Below are 25,138 nucleotides of genomic sequence, written 5' to 3'. Positions count from 1 at the left end.
CACACCACGCAGCTTCTTGCTAACAATACGCCCATCGCTTCAACCGCTAAACTGCTTCTTTTACGGGTGAAGTTGCAAGTTGATGTGTTTATCAGGTTCAAGCTTCCAAAGGCGTGTGGCGTAAGTAAGCGCCTGTGACTTTTGGGTTTCTCATGTAGGAGAATTGACCCAGATGCAGCCGTTGTAACATTATCATCTGCAAATGGCGCAGTAGGTCGGATAATGCTAATTAGCGCCCATGCTTTTAGAGGAAACTCTACCGCTGAGAGGAAGCACTTTGTTTCCTTGGTGGTGTTGCAGGGGGTCAGACAATTAACTCAACATTAAATAAAAATAGATAACCTTATCTTATATATTAAACAAAAATGTATTGATTTAAATAATGGAATAAATATTTAACATATATTATATGTAAGTTAGACTTTAAAACAGTAATAATTTAACAACACTGTAAAACATTCTTTGGCAAAAGGAATAAAGATTTTTCATATTGTTTTAATTGATTTGCTTCTAAAATGAGTTTTTAATGTTTAATTTTTAATGTGTTTAGAGACAGTAGTATAGAAAAAGCTTGTGAAATGAGTTTTTTATTTTGAATGTATTATTTGATTAAAAATGTAATTATTGTTTGAAATTGATATTAAAAAATTAATTATCTTAACGTTTGTTTTTGCAAAAAAAAAGAACTGTGAACAAAATGTATTAATGCAAATAATATAATAAATAAAAATGCCTATATTTGTATTGTTGCATATTATATTGTTTTTATATAAAGTTAGTCTTTAAAACTATAATTTGAACAGTCTTTAGCAAATTGCATAATGAATATGAATTTTTCATATTCTACATTATTATGTTGTGCTGTATAAATTCACTTTTACTTCTAAAGTGAATTTTTAATTTAATTTTTTATGTATTTCGAGACAGTAGAATAGAAGAAAGTTGGAAAATTAGTCTTATGTTGCATGTATTTAGAGAATGGTATAAAATTCATCATTTGAGTAAAACTTTAATTATTTTTTAAAATGCAAATAAAAAATTAATAATCTCAACATTTGTTCTTGCAGAAAAAGAACTGTAAACAAAAATATGTTAATGTTTATATACTTTTTTTTTTCATTTTAAGTGATTATAATTGCAGTTTCGTTGGCGGACCAAATGAATCTGGTGTTCGACAGTTATTATAAAATAAAAAGAAATAAATAAAATAATTAAATATTAGTGCTGTCAAACGATTAATCACCTCTAAAATAAATTTTGCATTTGCATAATATGTGAGTGTACTGTGTATATTTATTATGTATAATAAGTGCACACATGCACATAAAAGGTTATATTTATATTTATAAACAATATAAATTATATATATAAATATATCTATACATAGAAATCTTAAAATATATACATGTATGTGTATATATTTATATATACATAATAAATATACACAGTACACACACATATAATATACAAACATTTATTTTGAATGCGATCAATCATGATTAATCGTGTTCAATCAGTATTATTCATTTGACAGCCCTAATTTTATTATACATTTTATTTTAAGTTTTTATTAATAAAATGTATAATAATATTAGGGCAGTCAAGAGATTAATTGTGATCCAAAATATCCAAAATAAAAGTTTGGGTTTGCATAAATAATAATTTAATAACACTGTTAAACAATCTTTAGCAAAGCTCAAAATGAATATCTAAATTCGCTTTACTTTGATTTAAACACATTACCCTGTAATTCACACATTTTCGGCCACATCATAAAATAATCTCTCATGAGTCATAATTAGAGTTTCACTTGGTGGATAAAACGGTGGTGATAAAAAGAAAAAACAAATCAAGTTTCTGCATGTTTAGATCCCTTTTTTTATGATTCATTTTTGGCATTTTTATTTGGATAGGACAGTGTAGATGGACAGGAAGTGAAGTGGGAGAGAGAGAACGGGGTGGGATCGGGAAAGGTCCACGAGCCAGGATTCAAACTCAGGTCGCCCGCAGTTCAACGGTGCTATATGTTGACACACAAACCACAAGGCTATTGGCGCCGATGTTTAGGTCAAATTTTTATAATAAACTTAGTCTTTAAGTGGTTTGGCTGAATTCCCGCTACGAGTCTCGGCTCACTGTATGAACAGTTTCCAGTCTCAACTTGATCTGTTCCTGTTTGACCCATCAGATTCAATCAGCGTGCCATCTGTAGTGGAATTTGGTTTCATTTTAAACAAAGAAGTGAAAATGTAGCTGCTCTCCGTGTGTTATTTTGCATCTGTACTTTGCTGTGGGTCCAACTATTGAATTATGATCAGCTTCTGCTTTTCCTGTAAAACATAACCACATTTTTTGTTTATAATGCGGATCCATATCTCGCTCTAATCTAATCGTGGTTGGTATAAAATATATACATGTATGTGTATATATTTATATATACATAATAAATATATACAATACACTCACATATAATATACAAAATTGTTTTCTGAATGTGATCAATCACGATTAATCGCAATTAATCGATATTATTCATTTGACAGCCCTAATTTTATTGTACATTTTATTTTATTACGTTTTTATGAATAAAATGTATAATAAAATTAGGGCAGTCAAACGATTAATCGCAAATAATCACGATTAATCGTGATTAATCGCAATTAATCAATATTATTCGTTTGACAGCCTAATTTTATTATACATTTTATTACGTTTTTATGAATAAAATGTATAATAAAATTAGGGAAGTCAAGCGATTAATCGCAATTATTCACGATTTAATCACAAGCAATCACGATTAATCGCATCCAAAATGAAAGTTTGGTTTTGCATAAATAATAATTTAATAACACTGTTAGACAATCTTTATCAAAGCTAAAGATTTAAACACATTACTCTGTAATTTACACATTTTCGGCCACATCATGAAAAAAATCTCTCATGAATCATAATTGGAGTTTCACTCGGTTGATAAAACAGGTGATGAAAAAGAAAAAACAAATCAAGTTTCCACATGTTTAGGTCCCATTTCTATAAAATAGTCTTTTAAGTGGTTTGGCTGAATTCCCGCTACGAGTCTCGGCTCACTGTATGAACAGTTTACTGTCTCAACTTGATCTGTTCCTGTTTGACCCATCAGATTCAACCAGCGTGCCATCTGTAGTGGAATCTGGCTTCATTTTAAACACAGAAGTGAAAATGTAGCTGCTGTCCGTGTATTATTTTGCATCTGTACTTTGCTGTGGGTCCAACTATTGTATTCTGATCAGCTTTTCTGCTTTTCCTGTAAACCATAACCACGGTTTTTGTTTATAATGCGGATCCATATCTCGCTCTAATCTAATCGTGGTCAGTATATTGTCTCCTGTCTACATCGCATCTCGCTGCAGCTCCAGGAAATGCATCCCGTTAATGTATCCCGTTTGCAGTTAATAAGCGAGACAGCCTGACGGACAGACAGACAGGTGAGGAGACAGTTACAGACACCCAGAAATGATTAAACCAGGCCGGAGCGAAAGATCAATTTGCATTATCCGGTAAGGGTAAAAGTGAGAAAGTGAGCTGGAGAAAGAGACAAAAAGAGGGTGTAAGGTCAGATATGACTCACCGTCGTAATATGAATGGGAAAAACGCGAATATAGCCCTCTAGCTTTCTAGTTTTCAAATCTGGGTCAGACTCATTTAAAGGTCGTCTTACGTTTACTTTAGAAGCGGCGTCAACATTCTTGGTGCCATCTTAACCTTTAAATGGATAATGATAGTCCTCAAAGGTGGTTTTAGGTTATTTAGGTGTTGTTTTAGGGTGATTTATGCTTTGAAATACTGAAAGTCATCTGGAGAGATTAGATTCCTTCCTGTCTTAATAATTTATTCACCCCCATGTCATCCAAGATGTTCATGTCTTTCTTTTTTCAGTCAAAAAGAAATGGTTTTCCAGGATTTTTCTCCATATAGTGGACTTCAGTGGCGATCAGTGGGTTGAAGGTCCTAATTATAGATTGAAAGGGCTCTACGTGGTCCGTGCTGAGAAATAAGGGTCTCATCTAGTGATACAATTTGTAATTTTCTAAAAAAAAGTATACTTTTTAACCACAAATGCTCATCTTGCACTAGCTTGACTTCACATATTATGTAATCACGTTGGAAAGGTCACATGATGTAGGTGGAAGTACTGGTAAAACAACGATGTCGGATTATTTTGAAGCTGAAGGAGAAAATGAGATGAAGTTTTTCACCCTATCTTACCTTTTTGAACCAACGTACACAGACGAAGAACCGGCATGATTACGTAATGCATGAAGTCTTTGCAGAGCTAGTGCAAGACAAGTATTTGTGGTTAAAAATGATACCCATTTTTTTTTTTTTTTCAGAAAATGACAGATTGATAAGACCCTTATTCCTTGGCTGGGATCGTGTAGAGCCCTTTGAAGCTGCGTTGAAACTGTAATTTGAACCTTCAGCCCGCTCAAAGCAGCGAGATAGTGCTTGTTTTCCATGTCATGATCTCATTATTGTCTGGAAGATTTTGTTATTCCCAGAAAAGTTATAGCTTGGGGGGGTTTAAATAGCATTTTATAGTAATTTAAAGCTTTTTGTGTCTTTTTTTTAAATGCTATTTTAACCAGTGGTATGGATACAGGAAAAACAAATTTAATTATTCACAAGTCAATTACATATAAAGTCAATGCCAAGATGCAAATAGACATAAATTGGGTGACACAATTGCTGTGAAAAGGTGATGTCACATCTTCCGCGCTAGTTAAAAAATTCATCTCGAGCAGAAAAGTCAATGCAAAAACGCGAATAAACATGAATTTGTGCCGGGCGGTACAAATCAGGTGATGTGTTTGCCGTGAACGCACAATATATACGTCTAAATTGTGTCTTTTGCGCAAGTTGAAAATTTCAGCTTGAACGGAAAATTTGCATGGCGTGTTGCTGCGCAGAAAATGGAAGAAAGCATTACGCAATTCTTCTTGCACAAGTGAGAAAAAATGTCCCGCAAGTGATCTAGAGTGATAACGTGATGAGAATATTCACTTCGGGTTTGGTGTGCACAAACCAAAAGCGAATTTAATTATTCACTTGAGCAGAATACATGCATAGTCAATACAAAGATGCAAATACACACGAAATCACACCGGGCGACACAAATGGCACGAGTTCGGTGAAACGATTGCTGCGAACCAGCAATAGTGCCTCAGTCGCATCTTCCACGCAAGTTGACAAATTTCAATTCGAGTGAAAAATTTGCATGACGCATTGTCGCGCAAGCCAATCTGTGAAGAACTTATTGACACGTCCAGTTGTATCAAAAATGGAGGAAAGCGTTATGCAATGATTTTATTTGTGCAAATGACACGAAAAGCATCCCATGAACAATCATGAATGATAACACAATGAGAATATTTGCTTTGGCACCAGGCGACACAAATGGCACGAATTGGGGGAAGCAGTTGCTGCGAACAGGCAATATATTCCTCAATCACGTCTTTGCATGTAAAATTCGCATGACGCGTTGTTGTGCAAGCTAATCAGCAAAGAACTTATTGACACATCCAGTTTGACATGTCCGGTCCATTTGTATCAAAAAATGGAGGAAAGCATTATGTAATTTATTTGTGCAAATCACGCAAAAAACATCCCATGAGTTCAATAATGCAGTGAGAATATTCGCTTCGTGTTTGGTGTGCATACACCAAAAGTGAATTTAATTATTTGCGTGAGTAGATTACATACCAAGTCAATGCAAAGACGTGAATAGACTCAAATTCGCACTGGGCGACATGAATAGCACGAATTGAGCGACAAAATTGCGCGAACACACAATATATGCCTCAATTGCATTTTCTGCGCAAGTAGAAAAATTTCAGTCTGAACGGAAAATTCGCATGACGCACACACCAAAAACGAATTTAATTATTTGCACAAGTAGATTACATACAAAGTCAATGCGAGGACACGAATAGAGACGAATTTGTGACGGGCGCCATGAACCGGGTGATGTGTTTGCCATGAACGCACAATATATACGTCTAAATTGTGTCTTTTGAGCAAGTTGAAAATTTCAACTCGAATGGAAAATGTGCATGGTGCGTTGCAGTGCAAGCCAATCAGCAAAGAGCTTATTAACACGCACGTTTTGGCATTTCCGCTTGTATCAGAAAATGGAGGAAAGCATTGCGCAATTCTTCGATAACGTGATGAGAATATTCGCTTCAGGTTTGGTGTGCACAAACCAAAAGCGAATTTAATATTCACTTGAGCAGATTACATGCAAAGTCAATACAAAGACGCAAATACACACAAAACTGCACCGGGCGACACAAATGGCATGAATTAGGTGAAGCGATTGCTGCGAACACCCAATATATGCCTCAATTGCGAAAAATTTCAACTTGAGCGGAAAATTTGCATGGCGCATTGTTGCGCAAGCCAGTCAACGAAGAACTGACGTGTTCAGTTTAACATGTCTGGCTGTATTAGAAAATTGAGGACAGCATTATGTGATGATTTTATTTGTGCAAGTGACACGAAAAATATCTCACAAGGAATCTAGAGTGATAACGTGGTAAGAATATTCACTTCGCATTTGGTGTGCACAAACCATTAGAACGAATTTGAATGAAAAATTATCCAAACAGTTTAAGATTCAAGTTACTTCACCTGTGAATATTGTTGTTGAGTGGTTTTGCAAGAAGCCACTATAGTTTAAAAAAAAGAATGTCAAACTGATTATCGGCTTTATTGGTTATCGTATTTTGGACTGTTATCTTTTAAAACAATGAGAAAATTCTTGTTTTCCATCACGATCTCATAATGTCGATAAGAATACCTAATAAAGATTCCTAAAAACTTGTTCCACACAGTTGTCTTGAAGCTTCTTGGACTGACAAATAAGATTAAAAAAAACGCACGAATGTGGCCTGTCCCAAAGGCTTTACTGCTGGTCTCTGAGGGATTTAGTGATCATGATGTCATGACGTCCTCATCATTGTGAGCCATGGCACTCGATGACATAGAAATATGGATTATACTCTCTTGTCTCCATCTGTCAGGGAAAATCCGACTGGATTTGCACTATTTTTTTGAGCCAGAGAGAAAGTCACAAAATGTCCAAGTTTAATTTCCTAATGAGACATATTTCTGCTTGAAAAAGAATATTTAGCAAGAAATAATGGGATGGGATCGTTTGGGATTTGATTGAATGGGGAAATTGGGCCAGTCTTCACTAGTCATGCATCATGAGAAGTACATTTCTGTTCTGTCCTTTATCCTTTTATGAGATGTAAGTGAGAAACAGAAACTAGTACTTCAAGACATCTTAAAGTGTGTGACTGGAAACAAGTTTAACAACATGTTTGTTCGCGGTCGAAGTAGTCTGGATGAATTGTACAGCATGTACAGTAAGTAGTTAATGACAGTAATTGTTGTCACCCAGAAGTGATTTGTAATTAAATAATGAAACTTATTCATCCTTCCGTATTGTTATTGTTTATTCCATATGGTTTGTTTTGCTTATTGTGTATCTGTACGGGTCATGATTACATTTGGATCAGTACAGACCCCACTCGTCCTCTCCGTCTCGTTCTGCATTGGAGCAAAGTCATCTTTTACAGTGTGTTATCAAGATGAAGCTCTTGATTATTGAGTTATTGAGCATATGGATGCTGCTTTACTCCTGCAGGAAGCTTGTGTTTCAGATGGAGTCACATTAAAGCCTGTTTGAAATGCTGGAAGTGTGTTGGCCTCATTCGGTTGAGTGTGTGCGGATTGAACATCTAAATGGGCACCGAATATATATTCATATATAATATTCAAACTAAATGTACTAGCGTTAAAGTTTCATATTTTTGTGTAGAAAATCTTGTGTGAAATTTTATTCAGATTCAAAACAACTTTATGTATTATGTGAATTTGTCACTAAAGTTGTTTATAGACAACTATTATTTATTCTTTTTTGAAAGTAGCAATTATTGTATTATTTAATAATTACATAATACTGATCTTTTGGTTAGATTCAAGAAATTTTGGAAATAAAAGTGTGTTTTATAAAATTATTTTTCGTATATACACGTCACATTTTATTTAGAAAATTTTGTGTGAAATTTGAATTTCATACAATTTTCTACAAATAAATAAAATAAATATATTTACGTTTTATGTTGTCTATATTATATTAAATATTATATAGTTTGTTTTTCTTTTTTAAAAGTGGTATTTATCGTATTTAATGAATAAATAATTCTGAACTTTCAGTCAGATTTAAGAAAGTTTGGAAATAAATATACACCAATTGTATTTTATAAAATTATTGTCTTTTATAAAAATCTAAAAAAAATAATTTTGTAGTGAATTATTGTTTTTTGTTTTATTTTACATATATACATGTTACATATTTGTGGAAAATTGTCTTGTGAGAAATTTGAATTTATATATATTATATATTTATTTTATTTGAATAAAATAAATATATATACAATTTATGTTGAGTATATTATATAACGTTTTATATAGTTTGTTTTTCTTTTTTAAAAGTAGTATTTATTGTAATATTTAATGATTAAATAATTCAGAGCTTTCAGTTAGATTCAAGAAGGTTTGGAAATAATATATACACAAAATGTATTTTATAAAATGATTTTTTATACAATATAAAAAAAAAATTGTAGTTTGAGTTTCATACAAGAATTTTGTACAAATTAATAAGAAATATATATACAATTTATGTTTTGTGTATTATATATCGTTTGTTTTTCTTTTTTTAAAGTAGTATTTAGATTCAAGAAAGTTTGTAAATAAATTGTATACAATATAAACAATTTTGTTGTAAATTATTGTTTTATTTTTCATACAAGTTACATATTTGTATTTTTAGAAAATTTTCTTGTGTAAAATTTGAATTTCATACAAGGATGTTTCACAAATAAATTAAATATATTTACAATTTATGTTGTCTATATTATATAAAATATTATATAGTTTGTTTTTCTTTTTTAATAGATTAATTAAAATTATGAACTTTTAGTTTGATTTAGGGAAGTTCGGAAATAATATATACACAAAATGTACTTTATAAAATTATCTTTTATACAATATAAAAAATAATTTTGTAGTAAATTGTTTTTTTATTTTTCGTACAAGTTACATATTTGTATTTGCAGAAAATTTTCTTGTGTTGAATATATACATTTCTCTGCTTTATTGAAATGGTCTAGCTAATCATATGTATATCATATTCTATTGTGCAGATCTGAAGAAGACTCTAGCTGTTCTTCTGGATAATATAATGCAGAGATTATCAAAGCTGGAGAATAAAGTGGACAATATCATGTACAACGGCACCAGTACCAACCTCACCAACGGAACCGGGACTCCTGGACCGAACCCCGTCAACCCAGAGAAAGTCAACGTGGCAGGTACAAATGCTCTTTCTCATATTTTTTTTGATAATCTTTCTAGTGAGCCATTCTGTTTCTCCTTGACCATTTCCAAAGTCCACGGTCCTCCACAGACCTCCGAGTAAACACAGCACTCTTTACACATCACGGCCCACACTCTCTTATGCATCACACACACACTTACATGGTTTTCTTTCACAGTTCCTGGCTTCTTTATTGCATCCCATTGATTTTCCTTCAGCTCCAAGATGATTAACGACCGTGGGAGAAAACGAACTGTTTGTAGTTTCGCCGAGTATTTGATAGAAAGCAGGACTTGGTTACGTTATGGGTGGTGGCTTTGTAGCCAAATGGGATATTTATTGACAAATACGGTTTGATTTTTGTTTGATTTGTTCATGGAAAGAAGAACCCAGAAGTGGTTTTCTTTAGGATCATGCAAGGTTCTCCGCTGGTTGATTTTTGCTACATCTGTGTTTATTCATTTGCTAATGTACTGTTGTTTCAGGTCATAGTGATGAAACCGAGGGTTAATGTAGCTTGAATTGGTCACTAAAGCAAAGTTTGACTTGGCAGCATTGAAGTTTGATGCTAAACTCTAAGCGCATGTGTGAGTGTAGGCACAGTGCCATATGGGAGACTGTTTTGTTGACCAGATGACTGAATTTTATGTAATATTATGGTTGGACATCTTCCATGGTAAAACAGTGGTATTCTCTATCATTCAGTACAATGGGATTTATCAAAGTACCATGTTACCATCAGTAATAATGTTACTGGACAGTAATACCACGTTTTTGAACATGAATATTAACCAGGTTTTTAACTGTTTTGGCAGATTGGTCATTGTCAGCGATGGTAGATTTCACTATATTGTGTAATTTCACCCTGTAAACACCGTATTTGAACTGTGCTTACTGCTGTAGCCAAAAAACACCATGATTTTAGGACATTTGATTTTTTGACATGATTTTTGGATATATACAATGGTTTTGGTCATTTACCAACGTAATAATGTGTTTTTTTGTACATATACAATTATAATAACATGGTTTTGGACATTTACCACAGTAATACCATGGTTTTTGGACATGTACAGTTGTAATATGGTGGTTTTGGAAATGTTACCAGAGTAAAACCATATTTTCTCATAAAAGTAAAGTTATAGAAACCCTGGTTTGGATGTTTACCACCATAATACCATATTGTCTTGTACACATACAATTATAATACCATGGTTTTGGACATTTACCAGAGTAATGCCATGGGTTTTTGATATATGCAATGGTAATACAATGTTTTTACTAAACATTTAGACATTTACCACAGTAATACCATATTGTCTTGTACACTTACAGTTAGAATACCATGGATTTAGACATTTACCAGAGTAATACCATGTTTTCTTGTACATGTACTGTTAGAATACCATGGTTTTGGACATTTACCAAGAGTAATACCATGGTTTTTGAATATATGCAATGGTAATACTATGTTTTTAGACATTTACCACAGTAATACCATGTTTTCTTGTACCTGTGCCGTTTTACAAACCCTGGTTTGGTATTTACCGCAGTAATACCATATTGTCTTGTACACTTACAATTATAATACCATGGTTTTGGACATTTACCACAGTAATACCATGCTTTTTGGATATGTACAGTGGTTTTGGAAATGTTACCAGAGTAAAACCATGGCTTTTGAATCTATGCAATGGTAAAACTATGTTTTTTGACATTTACCACAGTAATACCATACTGTCTTGTACACGTACAATTATAATACCATGGTTTTGGAGATTTACCAGAGTAATGCCATCACTGTAAAAAACAATTTGTTGAGTCAGCTTAAAATAATATGTAACCTGGCTGCCTTAAAATTTTAAGTTCAGTCAACTTCAAGTTTATTCAACTTGAAATGTTAAATTATACTAAGTGACAACTTAGATTTTTGAGTTGAATCAACCTAAAATTTTAAGGCAGCAGGGTAACAAATTATTTTAAGATGACTCAACAAATTGTGTTTTTTTATTTTTTACAGTGATGTTGTTTTGATATGCAATGGTAATACTATGTTTTTAGACATTTAACCACAGTAATACCATATTGTCTTGTATGCTTACAGTTATAATACCATGGTTTTGGTAGGGTTGGGTACCGAAACCTGGTGCCAATACGGCACCGGTACCCATGTGACCGGTATGTACCAGACCGAATCAGAACGCGAATTTCGGTGCCTCGTTTCGGTGCCACTTAAATGCCTGAACTGTCGATTGAAATATTTGTCTTCTGGTGCTATGACACGGATGTAGAAGCATTGATTCATCAACATGCATGATCGCTAGTTAAATTTAAATACTGCACTCATGGGGTTTCAGAATGATCAGAAAATTTATTTACTGAATGAGAAAACTCACGTGAACGTCGGAAAGCTTTGATGATAGAAATCCAAGACATATTTGTAGTTACTATCCACTTTCACATTTCGAATTAAAAGCACAAATCGTCTGGAAATGAGACCATCCGAGAAGCGCGTGAATGTTGCAACTATCGTTACACTTGCTCTGACTGCAGCATGTGGTTTGCTGTTAGCTTAGCTACATTAAACGCGTCTAACTTAAAATGCCAAAAACTGTCAAACTGTGTTTGACAGTTTGCAGACATCAGCTGGAGAGGTGTCGTATTTTGCCAGAGACGGCAGATATGTGATGCGATCTAGGAAAACTCAACACATGGTAAAATTTTACCTTTTTTAGGTTTTGACACCATATGAAAGCTGAGTTCAGGCCCCTTTCCAAAACTTTTTTTTTTTTTTACATAACCTACGTTATGGGTATCTTAGGCTGGCTGATAGCGATGCTTTTCAGGAATGGGATTTTGAGAAAAACGGCTTTAAAGTGAGACGGCTTTCACTTTCACTTTACGGGTTTAACGAGAGCTGTCTGTCAAGTTAGGAGCGCTACTGCATCATTACACCCATTTTATGTTTAGTAAATGCAGCCTACCTTGTAGTAAAAGCGAGCGCAGCGCAACTGTTCGCACACTGTGATAAAACAGACGGTCATCGGACGACTCCTCTTTAGTAACTTCATCATCCGATCCTTCATCTCTGGATGTGAAATAGCCCGTAACATCATTTAGGGCACTGACATCACCAAAACTGAGCAGATTGAGACGAGTAAGATCGGTTAAGTGAGCAGCTGCAGTACTTGAGACGGCGTTGTAGTGCTCCGCCATCTCACCATATTAAAATAAATAAATAAATAAATAAATAAATAAATAACTTTGCTTGCCGTACTTTACACACGACTGGTGGAGAATGTGAACTGATACGCCTTTACTAAATATGTTACGTGGTTTATTTTGATAGGTTAACTGTTATTTTGATAGGTTAACTTCCCTTAACTGTGTTAAGGGAAAGCACCTCCACAGCGTGTTCTTAACATAGGAGAAAGACAGTCATTTCTGCTTGCTGCAATAAATGTCTGTTTTTCTGCACTAAACAAGTGAATTTCGAAGAGATATTTTCAGAGATGATAGACAAGATGTTATAGAATAATAATTTAATGAAAAACGAATTTCCTGAAAACGTCCCACCGCGACATCCGACGGGTTTTCCAAGATCTCATCACATATAGTCACATTTCTGCAAAAGAATTGCTGAAATTTTAAGCTGTTGGGTTAGGTGGCTTAGGTTTTATTGTTTTTGCGTTTTGCATTGACTTAATAATGTATAGTACTACTTAATTTAAAGTAATTTAAACTAAACTAATTAAACTAATTTAAAGAACTTTTTTGTCCAAAAAGATATATATTCTTGTGTCATCCACCACTTTGTGGCTTTTTTGAAAGTATCGGTTCAGGCATCGTTTTGGCACCGGTACTGTTTTGAAAGTATCGATTTGGCACCGGTATCGAAAAAACCCCAAACGATACCCAACCCTAGGTTTTGGACATTTACCACAGTAATACCATAGCTTTTGGGTATGTACAGTGGTTTTGGAAATGTTACTAGAGTAACATCATGAATGTTTGGATATATGCAGTGGTAGTACTGTGGTTTTAGACATTTACCACAGTAATACCATGGGGTTTTTGGACATATACAGTTATACAAACCTTGCTTTTAATATTTACCACAGTAATACTAAATTGTTTTGTATACATACAATTATAACACCATGGTTTTGGATATTTACCACAGTAATACCATGGTTTTTGGACTTGTACAGTTGTACTACAGTGGTTTTGGAATTGTTACCAGAGTAAAACCATAGTTTTTGGATATATGCAATGGTAATACTATGTACATTTACCACAGTAATACCATATTGTCTTGTACACTTACACTTGTAATACGATGGTTTTGTACATTTACCACAGTAATACAATGATTTTTGGAAGCAACTGTAACACAGTGGTTTTGGAAATGTTACCAGAGTAACACCATGGATATTTGGATATATGCAATGGTAAAGCTACGTTTTTAGACTTTTACCACAGTAATACCATGTTTTTTTTGTGCATGTGCAGTTATACAAACCCTAGTTTAGGTATTTACCACAGTAATATATGTAGAGTTATACAAATCCCGGTTTGGGTATTTACCACAGTAATACCGTATTGTCTTGTACACTTACAATTAAAATACCATGGTTTTGGCCATTTTTCACAGTAATACCATGTTTTCTTCTATAACTGTAATTTTTGTATATGTACAATGGAATTTTATGCTTCTATGAATTTATTACAGTAATACCATGTTTTTTGTCAATGTACAGTTGCAATACCACGGCCTTAAATATTTACCATGGTAATACCATGTTTTCTTGTACAGTGTAATTATGCTTTTATGCATTTACCATAGTAATTCCATGTTTTTTGGTACATTTCCAATTATAATGCCCTGGCATTAAATATTGACCACAGTAATACCATGCTTTCTTGTACGTGTACTATTATGATATCATGGTTTTAAACATGTAACACAGTAACATTGTGTTTTTGGATGTGTTTACTGGAATAAAACACTATTCAGTTCCATCATTCAGTTCCATGCTTCTACTAAAATACCATGGTATTACATGATAAGATGCCTTCACTGTAACATGGTTCATCTACAGTGCTTATCTGTAATGGTTGTGTGTGTGTGATTTCTCTGTCGCTTGACTTGATGTGTGTGCGGATGTGATCATCGTCTCTGACTCACTGTGCTTAATATAGGCCAAACCCCCGTTGAGTCATGTGGGGCTTGACAGCGGCTGGATATCGCTAACCCTCTCTCTCTCCAACTGCTTTTTTGACAGACCCACTGTGAAGACAGTTCTGGTGACGATCTTTTGTTTATATCTCAAGCCTCAAATTGTATCTCAAAATTGCTTTATAAGATGCATTAAGTAGCAAAGGCACGTTAAAATTACAGGATGTGAAGAATATGATGTCTTATTATGAAATTAGATTATGTAACACTTACTGTCCTGTCAATGCTAACTTGGTTTGCAAAGCATGAATAATTTAGCTCTTTATGCCATTGTTGCTTGACAAGTCAAAAGGTAAAAAAATAAAAAAATAAATACACATTAACAAGAATAATAAAAATGACAAAACAACAAAATTACTAAAGCCTTAAAATGAATACAAAAACTGAAAATAATAAATTCAGAATATAAAAAAGATGCAGAAATTACACTGTCATATTTGTGGTTAGATGTGAACAAACACAAAGTATTTAATTGTATGTATTTTTTTGTAAATGTTTGCTAGCAGACAATATATTAGCCATAAATAGCTACTTTTTTGACTTGTTAGCAACCACAGTAGATGCTAGCATCTGCTTAACAATTTAAAACCACAAATCTTTAGAAACTGCTTAATGTGTTGTACAAACCATCAATAACATGCTAGCACCTGCGAATCAACATGTTAAAATAAGCCAGAAGATGCTAGCAACGGTTTAACACGTTAAAACAACTTGAACAGCCTTTAGCAGCCGCTTTACAATGTACTAAAACCATCATGAACATGCTAGCAACTGCAAATTAGCATGTTAAAATAAGCCAGAAGATGCTAGCAACCATTTAACATAATAAAACCACATGGAAAACCTTAAGCATTGTTTAACAGTGCGCTAAAACCATTAAAAACATGCTAGCACCAGCAAACCAACATGTCAAAATAAGCCAGAAGATGCTAGCAAGTGTTTAACATGTTTAACCACCTGGAAAACCTTAAGCAACCACTTTATGGGCTTGAATGATGGGCTAAAACCATTAAGAACATGCTAGCACTTCCAAATCAACATGTTAAAATAAGCAGGGCTCTCAATTCTCACGCATTCACACGCGCATTTCAACCAGTTCACACGCTCTCACGCCACACCTTGTATTTCTCACGCTAAAAAGAAAGGGATAACTTGTCCCGCTATATACTGTTAATGGACGAGGCGCAGGCTTGCAGGGGGAGTTCATAGCTGTCTTGACAGTTAAATGCCACCTACCAGCAAATATCAGAAATTAGAACTGATTGTTTTCGGGTAAATTACGTGATACCGCTTCAGTCACGTTCGTCACTCGGCAACATGGCACACACGGACCGGACGTTGCCATTTGTATTTACTAAAAACTAACAAAATAAATGCAGTAGGTAACCCATTCTTCTGTTTTTTTCCCCCTTCATTTTACGATTCCTGGACGAAATCACTTGCCTGTGATCAAATATAGTGAGAGCTGATGTTGGGGAATATAGCCAAACTCATGCAAAATGATTAGCTCTCCAACAGCTTTTGTAACTTGTTTTCTAACAAGTTTTGGCTACTGGAAACTAAGGAAAGGACTAGATAATTGGTAAATCTGATAAAAATTATCCAAACTGATTACTTTTCTAAATTTCTAACTAATGTTTTCAACTGTTAACCCTTTTGAAAGTTTTAAAGCATGCAGGGTTAACCTTAACTTTACAGTAGCACTCAACACTGATTACTGTCAGACTTACCTTCATCACTTGACTTAAGATTATAATAATAATTTAATTTTAAAGTGCAACCACCACAAAATCAGACTTTAGCACCTAGGTTAGGTTAAATACAGATTTAAAATCAAGATATAGTTTAGTAGCTAGGATACCATTTTTATAATCAGATCCTTGCAGTTAATCGTAAAAAATAAAGCATATGCATAAACCCAAATATGTAAATAAATCAGTTATTGAATAAGCATGTGTCCTATTTTGTGTCCTAAACTTCTGAAACATTTTGTCTCATATTTTAGAGCAGTCAATGCAATTTGGGAAAGAAATTATCTAAATAATCAAATCTGTGTGAAAATATTCAGATGTAACCCCTTTGTGATTTTCATAAGTAACTGCAATTTAACTATACATTGTTTCTCAGCAACTGTAACCGATTAGTTACAATTATTTTGTAATTAAATGATGTAATTCCATTGCATGTAACTAGTTACTAGTTAAGTTTGAGCCCCTTCCACTGTCATCAAGGCATCAATATGTGCAACAAACACTCGCAAAACAAAATGCCATTCATAAGCTGAAATATGTGCTTTCTCTCTCTCACACACACACACAGCTTGACACATGCTCAGGGCAAGTTCTGCAATACTGTATGTGTAGGCCTACAGTATGTACTTTGAGCACTGCTGTTTATTGGCTCATTTGGGGTCAAATTTCCTTTGATTTTTGATACATTTGTATTTTTGAAATTTATTGTATTTTTTATGAATTTGATCAATCAAACTTACCAGTTGTTATAGTTTCTATTTTGTGCTGGTCAATTATGACCAATAGATAAAATTTAACTTCTAGCAAAAACTGGAGAGAATTGCGTGGGGCCGAGGGGCCCCTCTCCTAACAGATATAATCTCACTCCAAACTTTTTCTAAAACTTGAGAGCCCTGAAATAAGCTAGCAACCACTTAGCATGTTTAAACCTGGAAAACCTTTAGCAACCACTTAATGATGGGCTAAAACCATCATGAACATGCTAGCACCTGCAAATTAGCATGTTAAAATATGCCAGAAGATGCTAGCAACCACTTAGCATGTTAAAACCACCTGGAAAACCTTAAGCAGCCACTTAATGATGGGCCAAAACCATTAAGAACATGCTAGCACTTGCAAATCAACATGGTAAAATAAGCCAAAAGATGCTAGCAACCATTTAACATAATAAAACCACATGGAAAACCTCTAGGAACCACTTAGCAATGCGCTAAAACCATTAAAAACATGCTAGCACCAGCAAACCAACATGTCAAAATAAGCCAGAAGATGCTAGCAACTGTTTAACATGTTTAACCACCCCAGAAAACCTTCAGCAACCACTTAACGACATGCTAAAACCATCAAGAACACGATAGCACCTACAAACTAACATGTTAAAATAAGCCAGTTGCTAGCAAGTGCTTAACACCTGGAAAACTTTTGGCAGCCACTTAACAATGCATTAAAACCATTAGGAACATGCTAGCACCTGCAAATTAGCATGTTAAAGTAAGCCAGAAGATGCTAGCGACCACTAAACACATTAAAACCACCTGGAAAACCTTTAGCATCCGGTTAACCCTTAAAAACATGCTAACTTCAGCAAATCAACATTAAAATAAGCCATAAAATGCTAGCAACTGCTTAACACGTTAAAACCAACTGGACCGTTAACAACCACATTACAATGTGCTAAAACCACTTCAAAAATGTTAATTTTATAGTGCTGAGTTTTGCAGTGTGTTAGCAAAGTGTTAAAATGTCATTTTAGGTTTCTGTTTGCTTAACAGACTTATCCTTTATGACAACACGACACGGTTGACATGCCGTCGATGTCTTTAAGAACTCAAACCAACATTTTTAGATGCAAGTCATAGTTCATGATGACAGCAGTTTGAATCTGTACACACGGTCCCGGGCTCTCCAAAGCGCTATTATTCCCTGACAAATGACAGAGTGGGCCTAGCAGCTAGCGAAGAAAAGAAAGAAAAGTCCTGCTTCTCAGAGCTATCAAAGACTCTTTATAGTCCATCAACATGATGACAAATCTAAGTAATACCGTCTGAGAGGGCCGCACAAAGACTCATTGTGGTCTTCGTGTTGGAACTGTAAACCGGCGAGTGTACGTGTGAACTCTTGCGCCCACATCAGAGAACATTCTCCTTCTGCTCGTTCTTGCAGAGTTCCTCTCAGTGGGTGCATTTGATGTTTGAAGAAACGAGTATTTCGAAGAAATTGAAGGGCTTTTTGTTTGTAGGTCACCTGCGGTTAACCTTAAACTTTGTTTTTGTTTTTTTCTCAGCAGTATCAGCATATGTCTCTTTGTTGCAGATTGATAGTTGTTTCTCTTAGTTGACAACCTATAAACGATTGAATTTGTTTCTTTGATTGGCCCCAAACTGTTTATTAAAAGATCTAAGAGACTGAGTTTATTTTTTAAGTTGTTTTGGAAGCAAATAACTTCAAAGTTCCAGCAGCCTGATAGCTTAGATGTTTTTTGTAAACACATATTGATGTTAGTCACGACAAACTGAACAATGTCCTACTACTTTTCTTATTAAAGCAAGCTTACGAATGTACATAAAAAGATCAACGTAACTTCAAAGGTTGCCAGTTTTACCACTTTCTTTAGATAATGTGTAACCAAATATCTAGTTTATTTATTTATTTATTTTTTTTTATCTATTTTTAACCACTTGGGAGTTGCATTGATATTAAAAGTCTGTTCATTGGTTATTCTTGTAGTATTAGAGATAAATTAACAATACTAAAAGTTAAGATTTTTAACTCTTAGTGTTTTTTTTAATTTTTGTCTCTTTGAAATACTTGAAGGATTTCTCTAATTGTTTGACTTGTAAACAATGTCCTACTACTTTTCTTAGTGATTAAACTTAAGATTTTTGCTTAAAAAAAGTTCAAGGTTGTGAGTTTTGTACGTTTTTTTGCAAATTCATGAGATGATGTGTAGCAAAAATCTAGTTTTGTTTTCTATTTATTTATTTTAAACAACTTGAGTGTTGCACTGATATTAAAATTCTGGGGGATAATTATTAATAATAATTATAACGTTATGAACAATAAATGGATGATTCTCAAAGTTACGATTTGACTCGTTTTGTTGAAATATGTGAATGATATTTTAAATTGTGAAGTATTCGGAACGATGTCCTTCTAATTTTCTTAAAAGTTACGAATGTACATAAAAATGATCAACGTAGCATTAAGGTTGTGGGTTTTATATGAGTTTTGCCGCTTTTTACGGATAATGTGTAACCAAAAATCTAGTTTGGTTTGAGCACTTGAAGGTTGCACTGATTAAAATAAAAGATAATTATTTGCATGTTTTGAGCAATAAATTAACGATACTAAAAGTTATGATTTTTAACTCTTTAAGTGTTCAAATGAATTTATCCCGTATCTTTAAATGATTCCTCAAATTGTGTGATGTTTTGAACAATATCCTACTACTTTTCTTAGCGATGCACACTTACGATTTTTACGTAAAGCCGATCAGCTTAACTTTAAGGTTGCGAGTTTTATACAAGTTTTGGCAATTTCTTCAGATGATGTGTAGCCAAATATCTAGTTTGGCTTGATGTTTTTCACTTATAACCCACTTGAGAGTTGCAATGATATTAAAATTCTGGACAATAATTTTCATGTTATGAGCGTTAAATTAACAATACTAAAGTAGTGCTTAACCAGAAATCTAATTTTGTTTTCTATTTATCTTTTTTTTTTTTTAAACCACCTGAGGGTTGCACCGATATTAAAAGTCTGGCTGATTATTATTTTCATGCCATAAGCAATTATAGACAATACTAAAAATTAGGATTTTTGACTCTAAGTGTTCGATTGAATTTGTCTGGTTTCATAGAAATAAATGAATGATATACCTCAAATTGTGTGACTTGTTGGAAACAATGTCCTACTACTCTTCTTGTGATAAAACTTACAATAAAAATGTAAAAATGATCACCTTACCTTCAAGGTTGTGGGTTTTGTATGAGATTTGCCACTTTCTTCAGAAAACATGTTACCAAAAATCTCGTTTCGTTTTCTGTTAATCTATTTTCAGCCACGTACGTTAAACGCTACGTAAAAGCGATTAACTTTAAGGTTGCAGGTTTTGTACAAGTTTTGGCAATTTCTTTCCGGTTTCATTGAAATACATGAACGATACTTAAAATTCTGGCAGATTGTTATTTTCATGTCATAAGCAATTATAGACAGTACTAAAAGTTACGATTTTTAACTTGTAAGTGTTTAATTGAATTTGCCCGGTTTCATAGAAATACATGAATGATTCCTCAAATTGTGTGACTTGTTGCAAACAATGTCCTACTACACTCCTTGTGATGAAACTTACAATAAAAACACAAAAATTATCACCTTAACTTTAAGGTTGTGGGTTTTGTACGTTTTTTGTACATTAAGCGTTATTTAAAAGCGATCAACTTAACTTTAAGGATGCAAGTTTTGTACAAATTTTGGCAATTTCTTTCCAGTTTCATTGAAATACATGAACGATACTTAAAGTTCTGGCTGATTATCATTTTCATGTTATGAGCGATAAATGGACGATACTAAATGTTACGATTTTTAAAAAATTGTCTGACTTGTTATCGATCAGCTTAACTTCAAGGTTGTGAGTTTTGTACGAGCTTTGGCTATTTCTTTACATTATAAGTCTAGTTTGCTTTTCTGTTTATCTTTTTTAAACCATTTGAAGGTTGCACTGATATTAAAATTCTGGCCGTAGGTTATTCTTGTGGTATTAGCGCTAAATTAACAATACTAAAAGTTACGATTTTTAACTCTTAAGTATTCAACCGAATTTGTCCCGTTTCTTCGAAATACATGAATGTTGTGACTTGATGTGAACAATGTCCTACTACTTTTCTTAGTGATGCAAACGTACGATTTTTACGTAAAAATGATCAGCTTAATTTCAAGGTTGTGAGTTTTGCAGACTACTTTGTACGAAGATCTGTCTAAGTAACATGTCGGCTAGGTACATTGAAGAGGTTTGTTGTATTTTTCTAAACACGTTGCTAATGTTTTAAATACTTGGACAAAGATTAAAGCAAACAAAAAGGTAAAGTGCATTAAATTATTATATATATATTTTTAGTCATAACATTCAAATAAGCATAACCAACTGTTAGCGAGCTAATCGTAAACACTGAGAGATAAATGACGTTGCACAAAAACTGACCTAGCAACACTGTTAACCAATGTCTTGAGTTTCAGGCCTAAATATCCAGAAAATTGTGGGAATGTTTTGGAACATTTGTTTGGAAAAACAGTTTAGTGATGCTAGTGCTCCCTCAAAAATGACACAACATGCGTGGTATGCTAATGTTTGGTCCTTTGGTAAATTATTCCGATTATCTTCGCACTTAGGATAACATCAGACCTGGATTGACATTATCTCACGTCTGCGTCTGCGGATTCACCCGATTAAAACCGTTGAAGCGTCGCCCGCCGATGTTATCTATCCAAACATAGCACGTTTCACCTCAGCTTTCTCTCTTTCTCAGAGGTTATCGGCTCCGCGTGCCAGCAGCGAAGAGAGCCCAGGTGTTCGTGCGGCCCGTGGCTTGTGTGTCTATGTGTGTGTGTTTGCGCCAGCGGTGTCTGTTACCGTCTCTCTGGACAGTGCTGAAATGACGCCGCTGGCACGCTCTACGCTTCTGGCTCTTGACTAGAGCCTAGAATCCTTGGAGAGAGAGGGAGAGCGAGAGACACAGACAGAGATACCCACTGTTAGCAAACAGAATGGCATGCTTCATTGTGCTTGTAGATGCCGCTGGTGGACGCAAGGCCAACATGTAATTAATAAGCTAAACACTCGTAGGCTAAGAACAATAGCACAAAGACAGCGTTCATCCTTGCTGGCTTAAAAAAACATAGGGTTAAAGTTACAGTTGAGGCCTGTTCACATCAAGAATGCTAACTATAGTAGCATTCACACCCACTTAGGTTTTGTTTATTATAAATGTGCAGTTATGACATTAGCTGCTCTTTAAAATAAGGTGGATTCTGATTGGCTGTCAGTGTTTTCTTTTTTTTTTTTTTGTTCATCAGCTGGAAAAAATAATTGAATTGAATTCATCCTGCACCGTTTGTTTGATAGACGTGCATGAAATCTTGATTGCTTAATTGGCTTCTTGTAAACTATGTCCTACTGCCTTTCGTAGTGATGCAAACTAAAGTTTTTTACGTAAAAACGATCAGCTTACTTTCAAGTTTGCGCGTTCTGGACAATAATTATTGTAATGTTATTGGCGATGAATGGATGATAATAAAAGTTACGATTGTTAAATTGAATTTGTCCTTTTTTTTTTATGCATGAATGATTCTTAAAGTTGTGTGGCTTTTTTGTAAATGTCATGCTACTTTTCTTAGTGGTCAAACTTATGAATTTTTTTTAACGTAAAAACGATCAACGTAACTTCAAAGTTGCAAGTTTTCTACGAGTTTTGGCAATTTCTTCAGATAACGTGTAACGAAAAAAGCTAGTTTGGTTTTCTGTTTATCTTATTTAACCCACTTAGGGGTTGTGCCGATATTAAAATTCTGATGATTATTTTCATGTTATTAGCGATAAATGTACAATAAAAAAAGTTATGATTATTAAACTGAATTTGTCCTGTTTCTTTGAAATACGTGAATGATTCTTAAAGTTGTGTGGTGTTTTTGTAAACAATGTCCTGCTACTTTTTTAAGTGGTCAAACTTATTTTTACATAAAGACGATTAACGCAACTTCAAGGTTGCGAGTTTTGTACAAGTTTTGGCAATTTCTTCAGACAACGTGTAATCTAAAAGCTAGTTTGGTTTTCTATTTATCTTTAACCCACTTAGGGGTTGTGCCGATATTAAAATTCTGGCCGATAATTATTTTCATGGTATTAGCGATAAACGTAACTTCAAACTTTTTACAAGTTTTTGCAATTTATTCAGATAACGTGTAACCAAAAAGCTAGTGGGTTTTCTGTTTATCTTATTTAACCCACTTAGATTAAAATTCTGGTCGATAATTATTTTCATGTTATCAGCAATAAATGGACGATAAAAAAAGTTACGATTGTTCAATTTAATTTGTCCTGTTTCTTTGAAATACATGAATGATTCTTAAATTTGTGTGGCTTTTTTGTAAACAATGTCCTGCTACTTTTATTAGTGGTCAAACGTATAATTTTTACATACAAATGATCAACGTAACTTTAAAGTTGCGAGTTTTGTACAAGTTTTGGCGATTTCTCCAGGTAACTTGTAACCAAAAGGCTAGTTTGGTTTTCTGCTTACCTTATTTAACCCGCTTAGGGGTTGCACCGATATTCTGGCTGATGTTTTTTTTTTTTTCATTTTATTAGCGATAAATGGACGATAAGAGTTTACGGACGATTAAGAGTCGCGATTTTTGACTGAATTAATAAAAATTAAATATTATAAACTAATATACACTACCGTTCAAAAGTTTGGGGTCAGTACATTTTTATTGTTTCTTTTTTTTTCTTTTTTTTTTAAAGAAATTAATACTTTTATTCACCAAGGATGTATTAAGTTAATAATTAAAAGTTTCTTAAAAGTTAATAATAAATAATTTACATTGTTATAGAATATTTATATTTTGAATAAACACTGTACTTTTTAAACTTGTTATTCATGAAAGAATCCTGAAAAAATCACAGGTTCCAAAAAATATTTGGCAGCACAACTGTTGATATTATCCAACACTGATCATTCTAATAATAAATCCGCATATTAGAATGATTTCTGAAGGATCATGTGACACTTAAGACTGGAGTAACAGCTGATAAAAATTCAGCTTTTCATCACAGGAATAAATTCTATTTTAAAGTATGTTAAAATAAAAAACATTATTTTATATTGTAAAAACATTTTGCAATATTACTGTTTTTTTCTATATTTTTAATCAAATAAATGCAGCCTTGATGAGCAGAAGAGACTTCTTTAAAGACTATTACAAGTCTTACTGACCCCAAACTTTTGAACGGTAGTGTATATTATAAACTAAAAAGCACAACACAACTCAACCAATGTCAACTGATACAATAAAAAAAAAAAAAAAATTTTAACCGATATAGTACAGACATATATCATCCATTACTTCATAAAAGTGATTATTTTAAGTATTCAGCATTCCTATTTTCCATTGACTTGTCATCTGGAACTTGTTATCTGAATAATAAGTGTGATTTGATTTTGTTGCGAAACCTCTTCAGATTATTTGGTCCTGATAAAAATATTTCCGGATGAAAATTTCCTTTGGGTTGTTAATGAACACAGAGCACAAGCTCACGCATTTGCTCATGATTTCCCAATTCTGGATGTTTATCACCTGTTTTGCAAAGCTGGAGGTCTCTAGAGATTTGTGGTTGGGTGTGGAGGGTCCCTGCAGTCACATTTAAGCATCCAAGGCGGATGTGGCTCTCAAGTTTTAGGGAACAGGCTGAGCCAGTTACACTAACCACAACTAGCAGAATGCAATAGCTCATCTCACCAACCATGCAAGACTCTCACGATGGAGACTTCCTATTTTGTTTGCAACATAACTTAACAAAAAGTTACGCAAAAAATTATAAAATGAAGCAGAAATAACATTTAGGATGTTTACAGTAGTCAGTTAATGGATCATGCAACAATTGTTTTTTTTTTTGTTGTTTTTGGTTCCTCATTTTGGATACAATTTTTTTCAGTCTGTGTGTGTGTA

At 33.7% G+C, this 25,138-nt stretch overlaps 1 protein-coding gene across 1 annotated transcript in view; it reads left to right on the top strand.

Annotated features, from left to right (window-relative positions):
• The window catches only part of mgat5 (alpha-1,6-mannosylglycoprotein 6-beta-N-acetylglucosaminyltransferase), a 97,037-nt gene that overhangs the window by 16,695 nt on the left and 55,204 nt on the right, over positions 1-25,138 (top strand). Inside the window, exon 3 of the mRNA XM_051094355.1 lies at positions 9,252-9,419. Coding sequence (XP_050950312.1) covers positions 9,252-9,419 — 168 coding nt within the window. The remainder of the gene's footprint in view (positions 1-9,251; positions 9,420-25,138) is intronic.

The sequence above is a fragment of the Labeo rohita genome, chromosome 22 (assembly GCF_022985175.1).
Source record: "Labeo rohita strain BAU-BD-2019 chromosome 22, IGBB_LRoh.1.0, whole genome shotgun sequence".
In the NCBI taxonomy this organism is placed as follows: Eukaryota; Metazoa; Chordata; class Actinopteri; order Cypriniformes; family Cyprinidae; genus Labeo; species Labeo rohita.
This window is presented reverse-complemented; position numbering and strand designations above follow the sequence as displayed.